General features: G+C 31.2%; 2 protein-coding genes across 9 annotated transcripts in view; both read left to right on the plus strand.

The window, feature by feature from the left end:
* LOC102630566 (protein DETOXIFICATION 24-like) overlaps positions 1-21,902 on the plus strand; it is a 41,210-nt gene that overhangs the window by 8,519 nt on the left and 10,789 nt on the right. The gene's annotated exons all lie outside the window — the stretch shown is intronic.
* On the plus strand, positions 171-7,357 carry LOC102613160 (protein DETOXIFICATION 24-like). 3 transcript variants are annotated; one of them, XM_052439687.1, is made up of 9 exons: positions 172-375; positions 1,944-2,177; positions 4,519-5,060; positions 5,221-5,307; positions 5,412-5,468; positions 5,789-6,027; positions 6,127-6,245; positions 6,819-6,905; positions 7,064-7,357. In XM_052439687.1, the coding sequence occupies exons 2-9, from the start codon at positions 1,944-1,946 to the stop codon at positions 7,133-7,135; spliced, it is 1,437 nt and encodes a 478-aa protein (XP_052295647.1). In that variant the 5' UTR covers positions 172-375; the 3' UTR covers positions 7,136-7,357. The 3 variants fall into 3 exon arrangements, with proteins under 3 accessions (XP_052295648.1, XP_052295649.1, XP_052295647.1); XM_052439688.1 differs by lacking the exon at positions 5,221-5,307 and having other exon boundaries at positions 171-375; XM_052439689.1 differs by lacking the exons at positions 5,221-5,307; positions 5,412-5,468 and having other exon boundaries at positions 171-375.

Here is a 21,902-nt window from a genome sequence, read left to right on the forward strand (position 1 = left end):
AATGCATGCACCACACCTGTCCTGCATATGAAGAAAAGTATGCAATTATTTTTGTTTGGTAGCTAGCTAACCAATCAGGAGCTGGCTAAGTTGGATCTGTATGTTACAGAATCTGTAACTTAGCCAGCTCCTTGATTTATATATACCCATGAGTAATTATTGTACGCTCATTTTCACTGTTTTTTCATTCCACTCTGTCAGCTTACTAAATTAACATCATCCCATTCCCCAGGTGTCTTCTTTGCTTGCCTCTACTTTCATATCTCCTCTGCCTATGCATTCTTGAAGTGAGAAATTAATCTCTTGGGCTGAAACCCTAGCTAGAAGCTATCCTCCTTGTTCAACTAATCAAGCAAGAACTTCTCTCAAGGCCAAGTAAGCTTCCTCCTCTCTCTCTTTGAAGTTTCCTCTTCTCTCTCTTTTTCTCTAAATATTTCTGTCAACAGTGACATGAATCAGAGGGGAACTACGTGTAGAGTTCAATATAGTTTTTTGTTATATGTTTTAATTAACTTCATAAGTTTTTTTGTTAAAGTTTTGAACGTATGTGTTGTTGTATTTGATTCTTTTTCAAGAAAATAATTGAGAAAATAACCCTACAACTGGGAACCCTTAAAACACATGACAAATGTAATAAAGAAATCATAATTCGTACTAAAAAAGCTAACTCTCTTTACATACATACTATGCGCAGCTGTATTTGCAATTAGGTTCCTTTTTTTTTCTTTCAATGAAAGATATGAATCTCTTCTTTCAATCTCTTATTATTTAAATGAATACATATAGATTTTTTTCTCCTTAATACCTACCCGTGTACTTAGTCATTTTCAATTCATTAATACTTTCTTGAATAATTTTTTTTTTTTTTAAATGTGGTGGTTGGACTGTATTTTCTTTTATTTCCTATTTGTCCTTTAAGTAGTTTCTATTAATTACACTCACCCATGAATTCAGATAAGTTGAGTGGACTTGATCGTAAGTCTTCTTTATATTTAATCAAGTTTTTGTCTGATTCATAGCTCGAAAAGATACATTATTAACATGATTTTTGCTGTTACAATGCATCTTACCAACATCGTACAAGTGCACCTTAAATAAATACTTCCTACCGGTGAGCGAACACCGAGACACACGCCACTTCGGCCGTGCCAAAGAGGTGGGCTGCTGCCCTCACAACGGTTTAAGCCCCTACAAAAGTATTGTAGGGACTAAACATTTATATATTCTTCTTTCTTGCGAAATGCAAGTGAAATAGGTGCATCCTCTTCTGTAAGGATAATTTATCTGAATATCTATTTCATAGAATGTAATATAATCATATATAAATTCCAGTCATATATATTTGATTATAAATATCAATATAATATTTGATAGTCGTTGTAAATATCTGTATAATATAGTAATATAGTGTGTAATCAATATTAAAAAAAAAAACACCGAGACACACAAAATCCACACAGAATGAGACGCAAAATTCAAGAGAAAAAGCCACTAAGATTTTTAAGAGATTTGCTTTTGGACTGAAACGTGACACAGACGTGCATCGGTTACATAATTTTTTTTTTAAAAGATAAACTTTAGAGTTTGCACAACTATTTTGAAATTTTAAAAAAAAATTATGAAACTATTTTTAAAATCAAAGAATCTACATATTCATTTAAACAAATCTTAGACGTATAGATGATTTTTCTATTAAAATTCAGACTCGAATAATATCACTCATAATTAAACAAAGGTGTGTGTATGAAATATATCAACAAATTATGTGCCTATTGGTTGCGCACAAGGCAATTTTTTTTTTTTAATTTTTGGTATTGATCAAATTTAGAGGGGCCGGGATTAGTTCTTTACTGGATTAAAGCAGTCTAGGTAGATTAATTTGCTATCTATATTTGCATTTTCCATATGTAACATTATTTTCTCTAAACAAAACTGTTTTTTAGATGGAGGAGAGACTACTCGGTTCAGAAGCAAAAGATATTGATGATTTAAAAGGGAGGGTTTGGAAAGAATCGAAAAAGCTATGGAGGGTTGCATTTCCTGCAATGTTAGCTAGGGTTTCTCAGTATGGTATGTTCGTTATCACACAGGGATTTATTGGTCATCTTGGTGAGGTTGAGCTTGCAGCTTACGCGCTCATTCAAATCATAGCCGTCCGATTTTCAAATGGGATTTTGGTAAGATTTTGTGATTGCATTTATTATCCTTATCTCCCAGTACAATAGGGATCGACAAAATATGAGCACTACTAATCTTATCTGCCCCCACGATTCCACTCGACCTTCTATTTTATTTTTCTTTTTCAGAAAGTTGGTCTTATTCGTCCGGGTAATTCCCCACTTTAGTGTCCTAAAGTTGAGCTACATATTGACGCCATTATTTAATTTGCACCTTTATCTAAAAAGCAATCATGCAAAAATTTTACTTATATCTTTTTCTGGTATTCTCAATTTATTTCATCACCGACCTTTTCGACGTGATTTTTTTTTTTTTATTCCTCTTTGGTTTGTCCTATTTTGTTAGATAGAAGATATTTGTTCAAACTCAATTATTGTAGCCACTGGGCGGCTGGCGCAGCCCTCAATTGGTCATGAATTGCGTCGTGTTACTTGAGTTTGAATAATAATTAAAGATAAAAATTGATGTTTAGTGTCTGAAATTTGTCCATATCAAATGACGTAAAGAATTTGGGGAGAATGACTTTGAATTAGGTCCCAATATCTCTTACTTTTATCACTTAGGCTCTTTTTTTTTCTCCTAATACCCATTACGTTCTTGATTTTATAATTTGAAGGTTCAAATTTTATTGTTGAAGAGCAAATGTAACTTTTTACCTACAAAACTTAGTATCCAAATTATTTTTTTTCTTTTAATATTTGAATATTAGAGACTTAAATAGCAAGAGTTTATTTGTTAAACGTCTGAAGTCTGAAATTTTATTAATTTAAGATACTTTTTAAGTTTACTTGTTTGTTTTTTTTAATAACTTATGTATGATTTTTAGACATTTATATTAACTTCTGTGACTTTTATCTAAATGAAAAAATGTCTTAATGGAAAGGTAAAACTATATCCAGAAATATCTCTATCAAATATAATTATTTCTTAAAATATAAAACCAAATATCTTTATACGTTTTAACTTATAAGGACATAAACATCAAATATCCATGTTATCTTTTTTATTTTATAAAAATAAATAAAAAGTACCTATGTTCAAATATTAAAAAAAAAAAAGGTCATCCAAATATTTGTGTTCATATTCATTTAGACTTCTGTTAAATTCATACTTATTTAATTTTTCAGACAAAAAAAAAACTCTTGGTAAAATTAAAAAAAAAATTAAGGATCTAACTGTCATTCTTCTAGTATTTCATGGATAGTACTTATAAATATGTTTAATAATAAACAAACGACATGACTACAAAATTTTTTAATGTGCCAGGTTTTCTCCATGCCTATAAGCTTCTAGCTAGCTTTAGCTGAATTTTGTGTGAATCAAGTTGACTCTTTTTATAATAAGGGCATCAGATTCGCTTATAACTTTGTTTGGTATCAAGAAAAGTTACAATTGTAAAATAAAAATTAATAGTAATATAATAAATATAATTTTTAAATTATAATTTTAATAAAATATTAAAAATATTATATATTTTTCATCATATAAATAAAAAATAAAATCAATTTAAATCTCAAACTCCAATATTAAGTATTTATTAAAAATTTTAGCATCATCACTAAAAATTAACAAGTGCATGTCCAACTACAACACGTACAGGGACTCTGTGTAGACTCTGCGTAGAAGGGCACTGGCTTCTTCCTGATTGTGCGTAATGATTACTTTAAGAAGTGGCAAACAATGAAGGGCCCGCAATGAAGAAACCTTGAGAGTGCAGAATTTCTTTAGGGTTATAAAATCGAATTATTCCATGATGTGAGAATCCCAACGTATAGTTTTATTGTGTCCATTTAAGCTATTTATTTGTACTATCATTTCACCACCCTTTTTGTCCCGATTCGATATTAATTCTAAGGGAGAATAAGTCTTAGTTCCCCTATATTTTTTTCACATTTATTATTCAAGTCCCCAGTTTATTATGAATTATCCATTATATATCCAGGATATATTGTAGTAGATTGACAGTAAGGTTACCATGGTAAAAGAGCTTAAAATAGTTGAACTCAGGGGTGTCAAATTGTGCCATGCTGTTAGGATCTCACCATAAAATTTAAGTTATTTCGATACGTCGTATTATATTGTATTGTATTGTATTAAGATGTAATAATAATGTATCATAAGGGTGTATTAAAAATCTCCGGATTCAAATTGAATAAATTGGCTAGGGCGCCACTGATGATGAACAATGAAACTGCATAGAACAAAATTATGGAGGTAGAAGAGATCTTTGCAAATTGATAACGATATTCAGTTCTTATAAATCAAAACAATCAGCTCTTACAATCATAATGCAATCGAAGTAAATTTTTTTTTTCAATCTTTTCATTTTGCATTTTGTAGATCGGCATGTCAAGCGCAACTGAAACTCTGTGCGGGCAAGCATTTGGAGCAAAGCAATACCACATGATGGGTATCTACTTGCAAAGATCATGGATCATAAATCTTGCTACTGGAACAATATTGCTTCCTGCGTTTATCTTCGCAGCGGATATTTTCAAACTGCTCGGAGAACAAACAGACATAGCAAACAGAGCCGGAGACATCTCACTTTGGTTCATTGGCATTCTCTATTTCTTTGTCTTCAGCTTAACGATCCAAAAGTACTTGCAAGCACAGCTCAAGAACATGATCGTCGGATGGCTTTCGGCTGTTGCATTTGCTGTTCATGTGGCCTTGTCATGGATCTTTGTGAGCAAATTGAACTTGGGGATTCCTGGTGCAATGAGTGCAATGATAATCGCAAGTTGGTTTATAGTAATTGGACAGTTTGTGTATCTCTTTGGCGGTTGGTGTCCCAATACATGGAAAGGATTCAGTTCTGCAGCTTTTGCTGATTTGTATCCTGTTTTGAAGCTCTCAATATCCTCAGGTGTAATGATTTGGTAAGATATCCATTTCTATTGTATATCTATAGCCGAACAATATATCTATTTAATGTTTTAATCTGTCCCCATGAAGTTAACCCAAGAGTTTTCAAACAGTTTTTTTTTGAGCTAATCGTATCGTTTTATGTTCTTTTTTGGTGGCTTTTAACTTTAATAGCTTAGAGTTTTGGTACAATGCTCTTCTAGTCCTATTAGCAGGATATATGAAAAATGCCACAATTGAGATTTCTTCCTTCTCCATTTGGTAAGTTTTAAATTTATGCCATATATACTATTTCTTTGTTTTCCTGTAAAGTTTTTTTTATGCCAAAAACTACACTAAATTAGAATATTTGAATGTCATTGTAGCCTCAATATCATATCTTGGGAATTTATGTTGGTCTTTGGCTTCCTAGCTGCCTCTGGGTATGTCTCCAAAAATGATCATCTCCTTTAAAATAATAACATAGAAAAAAGAAAGAATAGTAACATCTTTTGGTATGGTAAATAGTCACAAAAATTCTCTTATTTATAGAAATGGTCACACAGACCCTTTTTTGGTATATAAAATTATCTTTTCTGTGCATAAAATTGTTAAACAAACTCCTAAAATTTATCTAAAAAAGGTGGTCTGTGTGATCATTATTCTGAAATAAATGAGTCCCTGTCACTATTTCTCCAAATCACGGGTGTCGCCATCTTTTATTATATTCATATCATCTCTTATATCTTATTTGGTTTTCTAGCGTGCGGGTTTCAAATGAACTGGGGAGAGGAGATGCTAAAGCTGCGAAATTTTCTGTAAAAGTTGCAATAGCTACCACAACTGTCATTGGATTTTTCTTTTCCTTAATCTGCTTAGTCTTCAGCCGTAAGCTAGCACATTTGTTCACAAGTAATGATGAAGTAATAGAATCCGTCACAAGCCTCTCAGTGCTGCTTGCTTTCTCGGTTTTACTCAATGGCTTTCAGGCAGTACTCTCAGGCATGTACTGAATTTAATAAATAAGATTGCGATAATTAAAATGTTTCTAATTCATCATTACAATGGATTAATATTTTCAATGTAAGTTATTTATTGCAGGGGTGGCAGTAGGTGCTGGCCGGCAGGCTGTGGTTGCATATATTAACATCATTTGCTATTATTTCATTGGCTTACCTGTTGGCGTTCTTCTTGGATATGTGGCCGATCTCAAAGTTAAGGTACGAATTATTTTGCATTTTGATATTTCAATCTGAATTTGGACTAGAGTACTGATTTGAGTTGGGGTGATCTATAAAATATCTTGTGTCATATGTACAAGATTTATTTGAATTTAGATCATACGATAATTTTAATTATGCTCATCTTTTAATTAATTTTTACCTCGCATGTAATAATCTATAGTAATGTACCGTTAACATCTAATTACCTATGTATTATTTTTCAATAACTATGGATCACAATTCACAATTCTCTAAAATAAAAATAAAAATAAAAATGATATCAACAATAAACTTAATCCGTATTCTTATGAACCATGCTACCAAATATCTTTATAAATCTCATATCAATACTATGGTCAAGGGGTCGAATCCCGAGTGCACTGAAATTGAACCGGATTTGTTTTAATTAGAAACATACATTTATGTTTAATTTTTTTTCTTAAAAATTCCATGATGATTATTTGAATGAATGGTTTGATATTGCACATCATGAACAGTTTAACTTTTTTTGAAATTCGATTGTAGTTCATCTTCAGAAACAAGATCCGATTATTCTTTTAATTTGCACAGGGTATTTGGACTGGAATGCTGCTTGGGGTAGTAATGCAATCACTCGTGCTGGGGTATGTCACCTGGAAAACCGATTGGGACAATGAGGTAAGTAATTAAAATAAATTCACCAATATGTACACATCATCATCAATTGCATGCCTCATTAATGCTCAATCTCTCTAAACTTTTCAAAAAAGAAGTGTCATATTTAATTTGTAGACTTGAATCATACATTTGATGACAACACTATTTCCTCTCTCTAGGTGAAGAAAGCATCAGAACGACTCAATAAGTGGCTCTTGAAGCCTTCTGAAGAAGAATCCAACGGCAATTAAACTCAACAAGTTAAGGTCCAATATTGCTTGAAGATCCTGATAATCTCAATCATGCATGTATTTTCTCTGCCAATAAACCGATTAACGTTAACAACAATAACAACTTCAGATCAAATTTCTTTCTTTTTGTCTGTTGGCAAGAAGAGCTTGATAATGAGCCTGCGCAAATGCAATCTAATATTCTGAGGTTAATTAATTCAAGAAGTTGCATCTTCACAAGAAGTACATTTAATATTGTGTTTATTTACCGGAGTGGGTGGGGAAGTGTGGATTTCTCCCACTCCACTATTTACTTGTTTATTTAAGAAGGGGAGTGGGTGTCTCAAATTCCACTCATTTTTAGAGTGTGCAGTGGGATTCTTCCTCCCACCTCTTTTTTTTTTTAGCCTTTCTTTATTAAATATAATATAATTATATTTATTAAAATAAAGTAATGTCACAATTACTTAAAAATAATAATATTAAACTTATTTGAATATAATATTATTATATTTAGTGAAAAATAATAATTTATTTAATCTAAGTTTAAATTATTTTCAAATAATAATATTATATTCGTGGAGAACTAATAATATTACTTTACATTTATTTAATTTTAATAGTATTATATTTATTTAATGGTAATAATTAATAGTAATAAATAGTTATTCTAAGAAAATATTAATTTTGTACTATATTATTAATAATAGTGTTTCATGTATTGCTCTTACCAGGAATTTGTAACTTACATAATTAAAATTAAAATTAATAAAAAATTGTGATTTAAATAATTAAGAATATTACAATAATAATCAATTTATATAATTAAAATTAATAATAAAATAAATAATTTATTTTACAAATATATTTTTTATTCACTTTGTAATTACAAACCAATTCTTTAAATATGAGTAAAACTGTAATTTGAAACAATTCACTCCTAACCTAAGACAAATTGAATAAATAATGAGATTCTAATTCATATTTCACACTCTAATTTCAGTATAAATAAACAACATATTCCCACTCCCACTTTATACTTCCAATCTTAGGATTCTCACTCCTCAGAATTTCCAATCTAATCCGAGAAGTAAACGCTAACTTAAACTTAAAGACAACAAAGAGTACTTATTAGTTTGCTATTATTCTCAATTTCGGTTATAAATTTTAGAGACTACATTTTAGGGGTGTTCAGAATCCAATTCGATCTGCTCAATTTGTCTGATATGTAGAAATCTGATATGTGGATTGGTGGATTGGATTGAATTGAAAATTTGATAATCCACAATCGGTGGATTGGATATGGATTTACTTCTGTAAATCCGCAAAAATTCGTGAATCTGTAAAATAATAAAAAATATTTATTTAATTAAAAAATAAAACTTGTAAATATGACATTAGTACTTACTAGTAAATAAATACATTAAAATATAGTTACATTAACACTATATTATATCTTATCTGATAATAATAAAAAATATAAAATAATTAAATAAATAAATATAGCTTCCTAAATAGTTAATTTCCATGTACTGATCTAAACGAATAAGATTTTTTTCGTTTTGGTGTGTTATATTTTGAAACTTTAAATGTATTTTCTAGCTTTATTTAAACAATTTATTTATTTAAATCTTATTTAATTTTAAATTTGATCGATTGTAAAATTATTTTTATATTAATTTTTTTATTTAGTTAATTCGTGGATTGAACAGAATTAAAATTTTTCGATCCGCAAACCAATCCGTAAAATGATGGATTGGATATGAATTGGGTCAAATCCGCATCCGATCCGCAAATGTATGGATTGGATTTGGATTAAATTTCACCAATCTATAGATTGGATAGGATTGAAAATTTATAATCCGTAAGATCGTGGATCGGATATGGATTGATGTCTAATCCGTAAAATTTGATCCGCGAACACCCCTACTACATTTGAGTAAAAAGTTGGACACGACTATATCTGAATTTTAAAGTAGTAACTTGAAGTATAAATTGGCTTTGGGATTAAAATTCACACATTGAATATATATATTAGTTTTCCAATTAGAAATATGTGACTTTAATAAAGTCAGGGATAAGTTAAAAGACAAAATAAATACAAACTCCAATGCACTGTATTTTATCTTGTAATATATTGAAATTTACATTTTTTTTGTCTTTTAATTAATCCTTGACTTTATTAAAGTTAAGGATTCATAATTAGGAAACCACTATATATCTATCTATCTATCTATCTATCTATCTATCTATCTATCTATCTATACACACACACACACACATACATAGATGGTGTAGTCAATGATATAATTCTCACCTTACAGTGAACAATACTGTCGCTACTCAATATATAGTAGCAAACCTATGCATGGTAAAATAGCAAATAATAAATTTTCCATCCCCACTAGCTAATTAATCAGCAACTTATTGAAAAATTGGCGTCATATACAACATTGCTTGCGTCGCAAATAAATATATATTTCTGCAATAAAATTAATACTTGATCGTAGCTCAAGTTTGGCTGCGTATTGCCAGTTAAATATACGAGAGACAAACAATATTTCGGTTTTGGTCATACAAATATTTGAGCATATCTTAACATTAACTAGTTTGCACTTGTAGCTCTAATTTTGCTCTTTAATTCCTATGATTAATGTGCTGGGTATCTCATTCAACATGTGCGATGATTTTAATTAATCCGACGAGCTAGCACGTATAGCTGGATATATTAAAGTTCTACTTGATTAATTTGTAAAAATAAATGGAAATTAATATACATATTACAGGAGAGAGCTGATTAACGATCAGTATGCCATCGATCAATTATATGTATATATATCTGGTTCCTCTTACTGAGCAGCATTCCAATACTCATTTTAATTTTGATTATAATTTCAATTTATTTAGTGGATAATACATCTTATTACAGCAACAATTTTGCTCCCTGGGTTTATCGTCTCAAGTTCAATCTTCAAATTTCTTGGCCAAGGCAAAGACATAGCAAATAGTAAGGGCAGGACATTTCTTGCCCATGGTTCATTGCCGTTATTTGTTTTTGGCACTTTCACTTGACCATAAAAACTCAAATTATTTGTATGTCACTGGTGGTTGATGCCCTAATACATGGAGAGGATTCAATTTAAATCCTTTTGCTGAGTTATTTCCTCTAATTAAACTCTCGACATCTTCGAGCGTATGATATGGTACATAAGTGCAACCGAGCATTCTTAATAAAAACTAATTACTCATTAAATTTATGGAAAAATGCCAGAGTTGAGATATTTGCCATCTCCATGATAAGTCTATGTTGGTTCTATTTTCTTTTTTTCTTTTTTACCCTAAAATTGGATTTTCAATGCGCTGCAAGCTACATTACATAATGATATACTACATAACTGTCTAATGTTTTTCGCTTCGCTTTTATTATTTCAGTCCCTGTAATATTTTTTTTCCTTCTTTCGAATTACCCATTATGTCTCTTAAGTTAAAATTTTGATATTCAAATTTACTGTAAAAAATAAATAATAATTTTAACAGGTAAAATCCGTCCCATCTTTTGACAAACACATTAGATTAGACTATCAAAAGTATATATGATAGTAATAAAAATAAGAAAAAATGTGTTTTTTTTCTATGGTTATTTACTTGTTTTAAGACTATGGATATAATGGGTTATTGAAAACATACTTACATACATAAGTATAATTTAGTGGTCATTAGCGTTTACCATATAGTAAGCACCTGAAAACGTAACAGGACTTTGGGACATCCTGTAAATAGTATTTAAATTGTGGATTAATCAGACAATGTCACATGACACTGTCGCTCATCATTAGGTAATTACTGCTGCCCATTATATCATTACTTCCCCATATATATTAAGAATGTCATAGGCATATACTAATGAAATCAAATGTACTACTTTGTAGCCTCAATATCATACCTTGGGAGTTCATGTTATGCTTTGGCCTCCTAGCCTCAATTGGGTATGAAAGATTTTGAAACATTGAGTTTCTAATGGCGTATATGCTTGGCAAACTCAAATACTGATGCTTTATTGCGTACACACACACACACACGCGCACACAAAACGTATGTATTTATGTCCAGAGTTCGGGTTTGAAATGAATTGGGGAGAGGAAATGCTAAAGCTGCAAAATTTCCATCAAAGTTGCCTTAATTGCTTCCATGTGTAGCAGAGTTTTCTTTTCGATAATAATGTGCTTAACGTTCCATCAGAAAAATTGTTTATTTATTTACAAGCGATGAAGAAGTATCGGAATCTGTTCCAAGATCACTCTCTGTCCCTTTAGCTTTCTCAATGTTACTTAGCGGTGTCCAGCCTGTACTCTCACGTAAATTGATAATGTATGATATATAACATAATTTCATAATGATTATTTCGACAAGAATAGTGAAAGTATTGTCGATTTATTACAAATAAGTCACCTTATTTTTTATTATTACCAATTAACACTTAAGAGTTGATGAAGTCACATCTCCCAACAATAATAGCAAACGGAGAATTACTTATTTTCAACATATTTTCAAATCTTTTATTTATTATTTTTTTTTTTTGTCAAATCTCACCTGGTTGGTTTGGGAATTCAAGGTGAAGCATAAATTGCTGTATTGACAGCAAGATTTAAAGAAAGAAACTGAAAGCATCGCGTCATTTTATCTCAGTTTCTCGAAGAATTTTCCCGAGAAACAAACAAATTGCAACCTATCAGAAAGCTACATTTGTAACTTCACGTTACATTCCTCTCCAATCACACACCGTTTTAGATAACAATAGTCAAGTTTATCCATTCGCCTCGTTTTAAGCAATTTTCTTTTTTTTTTCTTTTCCCTCCCAAAATTTCTCCTCCTGTTTAAAATTTTCCCGAGAAAACGAAAAGAAATTGAATCAAACATGATGAGAAGACCACAGCAACACCACCACAACCACCAGGATCAGCAGTCGATACGAGCTGTCAGCACTAGTACTGAGCGTCTACCATATAGTAAGCATCTAAAAACATAGCAGGACTTTGAGACATCCTATAAATAGTATTTAAATTGTAGATTAATCAGACAATGTCACATGACACTGTCGCTCATCATTAGGTAATTACTGCCACCCATTATATCATTACTTCCCCATATATATTAAGAGTGTCATAGGCTTATACTAATGAAATCAAATGTACGACTTTGTAGCCTCAACATCATAGCTTGGGAGTTCATGTTAGGCTTTGGCCTCCTAGCCTCAATTGGGCATGAAAGATTTTGAAACATTTTCTAATGGCATATATGCTTGGCAAACTCAAATACTGATGCTTTATTGCACACATACACACAAACGTATGTATGTATGTCCAGAGTTGATGAAGTCACATCTCCCAACAATAATAGCAAACGGAGCCTTAGTCTATTGTATCATGCATATATTGAATTAATTTGCCAATGTATTTAGTAGGGGCTGCTATTGGTGCCGGTCGGCAAAGTATAGTAGAATATATTAACATTTGCTGCTATTATGTGATTGGTACCTGTAGGAGTTTTTCATGTACCTGGCCAATCTCAAAGTTAAGGTATCAATTCATCTTTGTATTTCTTACTTTTCATCTTTTTCCCTCTTGATAAAGAACTTCATAGATTTAAATTTAGCATCTTTTACGGAGGATATGTAATTTGATATTTATCGTTAATATAGCTCTTATGTTTTTTTTTTAATTTTTTTTTATGGGCAAATGCTCTTTTGATCGCGACTGTTTGAGCTAATTAAATTTTACTTATTGCCTGTTAGGTTTGTTTGAATTTTTAAGTTATACGAAAATGAAATATTATTTTATTAGACACTTTTGAGATTACTTTACAGAGACTTAAAAATAATTTTGAAAAGATAGAAACTAATTTTGGTGTTTGATAATTTTTTTTAAACTACTTTTGAAAAACTTACTTTATCCCATAGCGGAGTTTGAAAAGTAGGGAAGAGTAACTTTTTAAAATTTAATTTTAAAAATGAGTTTTATATTTAATGCAATTCCATATATATCCTCACATATATAAAAATCCAAAATTATCTTTATTCAATTGCAAAATAAAAGCATTAAATTTAAAGAGATTATTATTATTATTATCAATTATATTGAATAACAAAATAAAAAATAATTAATACAAAAAATAATTATTTTCGTTATTAATTATTATATATACACAATAAAAATAATATATATACATGACAATAAATTTATAAAAAAAATTATTGAACATAATATCTATTTGAGTCATTTGCATGTATTTTTATAGCCGTTTAATTGTAAGATTCATCGAACATATATGATTGGTTTGAAAACTCATAACACCTTTAAAAATAAATTTTGCCAAGTATTAAAATGATGCTCTATACAACTGATTATTTTTACAGCACAACTAGCATTAATTATTTTAAAAGCTACACTTATTACTAAACTAGCCCTAAATCCAACAATTATGGAAGTAATGATAGAGAATTTTAGATAAATTTTAAAAATACAGGAATTAACTAGGTAATTAACCCAATCCAAAAAGACTAAAAAAACTTTTACCCTATTTTGATCATGTTGCCTTACTTTGGAGTACATGGTATGGCTTGTTGTAGTTCATTTTTCAAAAACTAGATGAATATCTTCAGTCAATTAATTTGCACATGGTATATGGATTGGAATGCTGCTTGGAGTAGTAAACCAATCATCGTGCTTGGTTATGTTCCAAGAAAACCGACTGGGACAATGAGGTAAATATTTAAATTAAATGAAGTTTCATTCTATGATACATTAATACTGTAATTAAACATGAATTGTGCAAATGATACATAAGACATATAAATTCAACAGCAAAATTATAAATCAATAATAAGTATAAAATAAAACATAAATTATGTAAATGTAATATAAGACTTATAAATGAAAGGTAAAACAAGTAAATTAATATAAGAATGGTAAATTGGTGTTCCACAAGTAAACAAAACAAAAACTTACAAATGAAACATAAAATTTGTAAATCAACATTAAGTGTAAAATAGAACATAAATTGTCTAAATAAAACATAAGATTTCTAAATAAAAGGTAAAACAAGTAAATCAACATGAAAATGATAAATTAATGTATCAATAGAAAACAAAAGAAACTTACAAATATAAAATAAAACTTAAAAATTAATAATAAGTGTAAAATAAAACATAAGACTTATAAATGAAAGGCAAAATAAGTAAATTGATATAGGAATGACAAATTGGTGTATTATTGGTAAACAAAATAAAAAATTACAAGTCTATTAGATCCAATTTTATTGATATATCGTATATGTCTAATAAGAATTCTTTTTATTTTGTTTTGCCTTGATCCACATCAAGAAAAATGATTTTACATAATTAACCTGTATAGTAAACAAATATTTTATATAATAGAAAATTGAAAAAAAAGTTTATAAAGTCCTAAGACGAATATAGAATTGAATTCCAATTGCTTTCGATACATTTTTTTTTTTGAATTGACAGGTGATTTTTTTATTTGCCTAATTACACTAAATGAATAAATTACTGTTTTTGGAAATAAAATAAAAATAGTAGGACAAAAAAAAATGAACTACTGACAACAAAAAATAAATTACTGTTTTTTTTTCAATTTACAGTTTTTTTTTTCTATTTGCCTAATTGTTCCCTTTTTTTACACACTCACACATACAAAAATGAAAACATAACAGTTCGAACGTGTTAAATCTCTAAAAGTTCGGCTCTAAATTGCATAAAAATGCTAAATTTGCGAGACCTAAAATACCGTTCACGTAAACAAAACGATATTATTAATCATGCAAAATCATTTATTCATGAACAAGATCTCAGCCATATGATACAGGCCCATTTCATCTTGTACCTATAAAATCTTAAATATATATATGCATATATAAAATTTTGTGGAAGGGTTAACTGAAGGATTGACTGGCGGTATGATGAGCTGCCAAATACTATTAGACAAGGAAACAAAATCCGTGCTTCATGAAAATTAAGAAGTAGATTTTGAGAAAGATTCTAACTAGCTCATCATTTTTATCTCTAATCTCAAAACAATCATTTTTTGCGAACTCAGTTGTAAACAAATAAATGGAATAAGAGAATGAACCATCAGATTTACTGATTGGAACTAATTAATGATGATTTTGGCTTAAATGCAAACCGAATGCCTTTGCCTGTTATCAGTTTGCAGAAAACATACTCATTGAAGTTCAAGAGAATAAAGAATACCAGAAACTGAACAATACGAATATATACGAACAAAGGATTAAAATAAATGGGGAAAAGTTGTTACAGTTACAGTACAAATCGAAGTCATAATCCAATTATTTATGACAAGAGATCATCCAAGTCCAGCATCAAGCCAAATGAACCGCGCACATCCCCTATTGGTTCTTGAAGTAAGTCTTCCAGAAAAGAATAGTCTTCCTCAATTAACTCAGGTAGTCCATCACTGTCTTCGTGTTGCACCAATGATTCGGGCACCGCCATGGGCACTTCAACGATACTCTCCGAATGACAATGATAATTCTCTCCAGTTTCTCTACCCTGAAGCATGTTGTTCCCGGAGTCATATTGTTGGTTACATATTATCTGATCAAAATGACTCATCATCATCTCCATGGATGGCTCGTAAACACTGCTTGCAAGCCCCATTCCACCAGCTAAGCTCTGCTCACTCATCATGTCAGAACTGCTGCAGCTTACTTCTTGATAATCCATATAGTTCTGTTGTTGATTCTGTTGGTGGGTCAACAGCCTATCCATCTCAATATCTGCTACTTGGTCGGATTGATTGCTGTTGTCTTGAAAATCCTTCAGCTTTCTTTTCTTTGCAGAACCGTACTTCATAATATAATGGCCAGTTGGTTGATTCTTTCGGAGCCTGCAAAGCACATAATTGGCAGCTTGATTCTTGGGCATATGTAGAGTGTACTCGTGCATGATCCAAGCCCCGTGATCCTCACAACCTTGTTTTTTGTATCGAAACCGCTTCTTGGAGCCGATTTTGATTTTGGATTGGCCGCTTACTATATCTTTACCAGCATCCTCCCCTTGCCACGTACCGCCAGAAGATCCCACTTTGCGGTCGATTCTGGAACCCTTGGAAGACTTTTTCTTCAACTGGGTGAAGAAATAAAGATCCTCATCAGCATTTAAAAAGGGTCCACCATGAGAATCTCAAATCTCAGAGGGTTTTTCCTCGTAAAAATTACAATCTCTGATGAAATACTCAGCAAGAGGGATGAATATTCCCGAAACTTTCTTCTTGAGATAATGTTCGATGAGTTCTTCATCGGATGGTCTGAACTGGAAGCCATGGGGAAGAAAGGGTCTGTGTTCTTGCATTTTGTTTGAGGAGAAGAGGGTTAAGTCAATGGTGGGTTGGTTGATTGATTGATGGAGGAAAATTTTTCAGTGAATTATTGAAAACAAAGAACACGGAAGCCGAGAGAGAAGCAAAGATAGGGTTAGAGAATTAGAGCAGAAGTGGTAAGAAGCGGGGGTGTCAAAGTTTCCTTATAACATATGGAGGAGTGAAGTGACGTAGCTTGGATTACAAGTAACAATTTCCTAGAGGAGTGAAGTGACCTAGCTTGGATTACAAGTAACAATTTCCTGAGGCAACTCCGAGAAACGCAGGTGAACTTGCGAGTTGGGTAAAAAGTCCTTACGTTTAATAACCTTCCTAAATCGGACAAATCCAAGAAGTCGTTGCGCTTGAGGCTGAAGCCAAGTCGGTCTTTAGAAAAAAAAATCTATTTTTTTATATATTTCGTGATTATTATTATTATTATTCTGAAAAAATAAAGAAAACTCAGAAGTCCCCTATGAAATCATAAAATGCACAAATGTTAAAATGCGGTTCTTCCTTTGCTATTTGCTAAACCCTAACCCTAACCCTAACCCCCAGTTTGTTTCCACTCGAGATTAGATATTTGGTGTTGTAAGAAGTTCTGTGAGTGGCATTACCTAATCGTGCAACTATGGGATTTTAATTCCCCTATACGGTATCCATTCAAAAAAAAATAAAAAAATTCCCCTATACAGTAGTGCTGAAATTTCAGTCTTGTGCTCTCCAACTAATCACCACGTCTGCATTGTAAATAGACGGTTACAAATAATCCAGCCAAAATAATAGGAATTAGACATATGGCCATTCCCAATAGAAAGAATCATTTAAATTTTTTTTTTCATTGCTACTGTGAAATAAAATTACTAGATTTCAGATAAGATTTCAAATAATAATAGATTGGTGTTAATTAAATACTATTTATATATCTAGATTATTTAAAGCTAATTTGAAAATATTCGTAACCTAATTTTTGTTCTTTTGAAGGAAAAAAAAAGGTCAAACTTTTTAAGTATTATCTGGAATTTTTATTTATATAAAGTGAGTAATAAATAATTTTAAATGTTGTTAAATTTATCCATAATATTTAAGACATATAGTATTACTCTTTAAAACATTAAATGATTATTAACAAATGAGATCTAAGAGAGATTTCGGATCTTGATAATTGAAAAAAATGATCCTGAAACCAAATTAGTCCAACAAATATACATCTTTCTATGATACCAACTATATAATTTGCAATGTTACAGAGATTATGGCTGCAACAGTTTAAATAAACAACCTCTACAGCTGATGTTTTGATTTCACAATTCAAAATATGCAAATTTGATCATCTACCTATCTATCTATCTATGCAACAGATTGTTTGCGGGTAAATCCTGTACACAAGAAACATCTGCGAGTTTAAGCTCGCGCTCTAATTGTGCTCTTGTAGACTTCAATACATCCTGAAAAAAAATAAAAAATCATATAACAACAATTAAGCCTAAATCATGGTTCATGTAAATATATATATATATATATATATATATAAAGCGGAGGATGCTAAGTTAAGTTTACGCTAAATTCCATATATGAAGCCCGTTTTGCAAGCCATTGAGCATCCATCATTTGAAAGGCTACACAATAAAGGTTGTCGAATGCCATTTCATCTTTCTCAAGCAGTTCTAGAAAGCGGATACCAGCTGAAGAAGATGGCTTTCCTGCACGTAAAATTGAACAATATGAAGACACCAAGTGGAAATGCAGAATGTAGCACAAAGTTAAGCGTGTTTAATAAAATATGGCTGGTCAGATGTTGGATGGCAAGTTGACTTCTTAAGGGGACGCTTGGAACCAAGGCTCTTCATAATTGACTGGGGTGGCTTTGCCGTTTCCCAGCCTTTAAGGATCAAGGAGTGAACCGCAATGATTACAATAAATGTTACTTATTCAGAACTTTAATTACCTGATTGAAGATCCAACATCTGTATTAACATGAATTATGTAAATGTAACAAAAAACTTATGAATGAAAGGTAAAAGAAGTGAATTAACATAAAAATGGTATATTGGCGTTCTACGAGTAAATAAAACAAAAACTTACAAACAAAACATAAAATTTGTAAATCAACATTAAATGTAAAACAGAAAATAAATTGTCTAAATAAAACATAAGACTTTAAAAAAAATGTAAAACAAGTAAATCAACATAAAAATGATAAATTAGTGTATCAAGAGTAAACAAAAATAAAACATACAACTATAATATAAAACTTGTAAATCAATAACAAGTGTAAAATAAAATATAAATTAAATAAATAAAACATAAGACTTATAAATGAAAGATAAAATAAGTAAATTGATATAGAAATGACAAATTGGTGTATTATTGGTAAACAAAATAGAAAAATTACAAGTCTATTAGATCCAATTTTATTGATGTATCGTATATGTCTAATAAGAATTCTTTTTATTTTGTTTTGCCTTGATCCACATCAAGAAAAATGATTTTACATAATTAACCTGTATAGTAAACAAATACTTTATATGATACAAAATTGACAAAAAAAAGTTTGTAAAGTCTCCTTAGACGAAGATAGAATTGAATTCCAATTGCTTGCAATACAATTTTCTTTTAATTTTCAATTGACAGATGATTTTTTTATTTGCTTAATTACACTAAATGAATAAATTATTGTTTTTGGAGATAGAATAAAAATAGTAGGACAACTTTCGAAGTTTTTCTTCGTTAGCTTGGCTGTAAAGAAACAATTGTTCCCCTTTTTTACACACACACACACACACACACACACAAATTGAAAACATAACTATTCGAATGTGTTAAATCTCTAAAAGTTTGGCTCTAAATTGCATAAAAACTCTAAATCTATGAGACCTAAAATACCGTTCACGTAAACAAAACGATATTATCAATCATGCAAATACATTTATTCATGAACAAGAACTCAGCCATGTGATACAAGCCCATTGCATCTTGTACCTATAAAATCTTCAATATATGCATATATAAAAATTTGCGGAAGGGTTTACTGAAGGATTGATTGACAGTATGATGAGCTGCCAAATACTATTAGACAAGGAACAAAATTCTGTGCTTGATGAAAATTAAGAAGTCTATTTTTAGAAAGACTCTAACTAGCTCATCATTTTTATCTGTATTCTCAAAACAATCATTTTTTGCGAACTCAGTTGTAAAAAAATAAATGGAATAAGAGAATGAACCATCAGATTTACTGATTGGAACTAATTAATGATGATTTTGGCTTAAATGCAGACCGAATGCCTTTGCCTGTTATCAGTTTGCAGAAAACATACTCATTGAAGTTCAAGAGAATAAAGAATACGAGAAACTGAACAATACGAATATATACGAAGAAAGGATTAAAGTAAATGGGGAAAAGTTGTTACAGTTACAATACAAATCGAAGTCATAATCCAATCATTTATGACAAGAGATCATCCAAGTCCAGCATCAAGCCGAATGAACCGCGCACATCCCCTATTGGTTCTTGAAGTAAGTCTTCCAGAAAAGAATAGTCTTCCTCAATTAACTCAGGTAGTCCATCACTGTCTTCGTGTTGCACCAATGATTTGGGCACCGCCATGGGCACTTCAACGATACTCTCCGAATGACAATGATAATTCTCTCCAGTTTCTCTGTCCTGAAGCACGTTGTTTCCGGAGTCATATTGTTGGTTACATATCATCTGATCAAAATGACTCATCATCATCTCCATGGATGGCTCGTAAACACTGCTTGCAAGCCCCATTCCACCAGCTAAGCTCTGCTCACTCATCATGTCAGAACTGCTGCAGCTCACTTCTTGATAATCCATACAGTTCTGTTGTTGATTCTGTTGGCGGGTAAACAACCTATCCATCTCAATATCTGCTACTTGTTCGGATTGATTGCTGTTGTCTTGAAAATCCTTCAGCTTTCTTTTCTTTGCAGAACCGTACTTCATAATATCATGCCCAGATGGTTGATTCTTTCGAAGCCTGCAAAGCACATAATTGGTAGCTTGATTCTTGGGCAAATGTAGAGTGTACTCGTGCATGATCCAAGCCCCGTGATCCTCACAACCTTGTTTTTCGTAACGAAACCGCTTCTTGGAGCCGATTTTGATTTTGGATTGGCCGCTTACTATATCTTTACCAGCATCCTCCCCTTGCCACGTACCACCAGAAGATCCGACTTTGCGATCAATTCTGGAACCCTTGGAAGACTTTTTCTTCAATTGGGTGAAGAAATAAAGATCCTCATCAGCATTTAAGAAGGGTCCTCCATGTGAATCCCAAATCTCAGAGGGTTTTTCCTCGTAAAGATTACAATCCCTGATGAAATACTCAGCAAGAGGGATGAATATTCCCGAAACTTTCTTCTTGAGATAATGTTCGATGAGTTCTTCATCGGATGGTCTGAACTGGAAGCCATGGGGAAGAAAGGGTCTGTGTTCTTGCATTTTGTTTGAGGAGAAGAGGGTTAAGTCAATGGTGGGTTGGTTGATTGGTTGGTTGATGATTGATGGAGGAAAGTTTTTCGGTGAATTATTGAAAACAAAGAACACGGAAGCCGAGAGAGAAGCAAAGATAGGGTTAGAGAATTAGAGCAGAAGTGGTAAGAAGCGGGGGTGTTAAAGTTTCGTTATAACATATGGAGGAGTGAGTTGACGTAGCTTGGATTACAAGTAACAATTTCCTAGAGGAGTGAAGTGACCTAGCTTGGATTACAAGTAACAATTTCCTAAGGCAACTCCGAGAAACGCGGGTGAACTTGCGAGTTGGATAAAAAGTCCTTACATTTAATAACCCTAACCCTATCCCCCAGTTTTGTTTCCACTCGATATTAGATATTTGGTGTTGTAAGAAGTTCTGTGAGTAGCATTAGCTGATCATGCAGCTATGGGATTTTAATTCCCTATACGGTGCTGCTGAAATTTCGGTCTTGTTCACCTCTCCGACTAATCACCACGTTTGTATTGTAAATAGACGGTTACAAATAATCCAGCCAAAATAATAGGAATTAGATATATGGCCATTCCAAATAGAAAGAATCATTTTTTTTTAATTCTTTTTTCCATTGCTACTATGAAATAAAATTATTAGATTTCAGATAAGATTTCAAATAATAATGGATTGGTGTTAATTAAATACTATTTATATATCTAGATTATTTAAAGCTAATTTGAAAATATTCGAAACCTAATTTTTGTTCTTTTGAAGGAAAAAAAAAAAGGTCAAACTTTTTAAGTATTATCTGGAATTTTTTATTTATATAAAGCGAGTAATAAATAATTTTAAATTAATGTTGTAAAATTTATCCATAATATTTAAGACATATAGTATTACTCTTTAAAACATTAAATGATTATTTACAAATGAGATATAAAAGAG

This window comes from Citrus sinensis, chromosome 4 (genome assembly GCF_022201045.2).
Source record: "Citrus sinensis cultivar Valencia sweet orange chromosome 4, DVS_A1.0, whole genome shotgun sequence".
Lineage (NCBI taxonomy): Eukaryota > Viridiplantae > Streptophyta > Magnoliopsida > Sapindales > Rutaceae > Citrus > Citrus sinensis.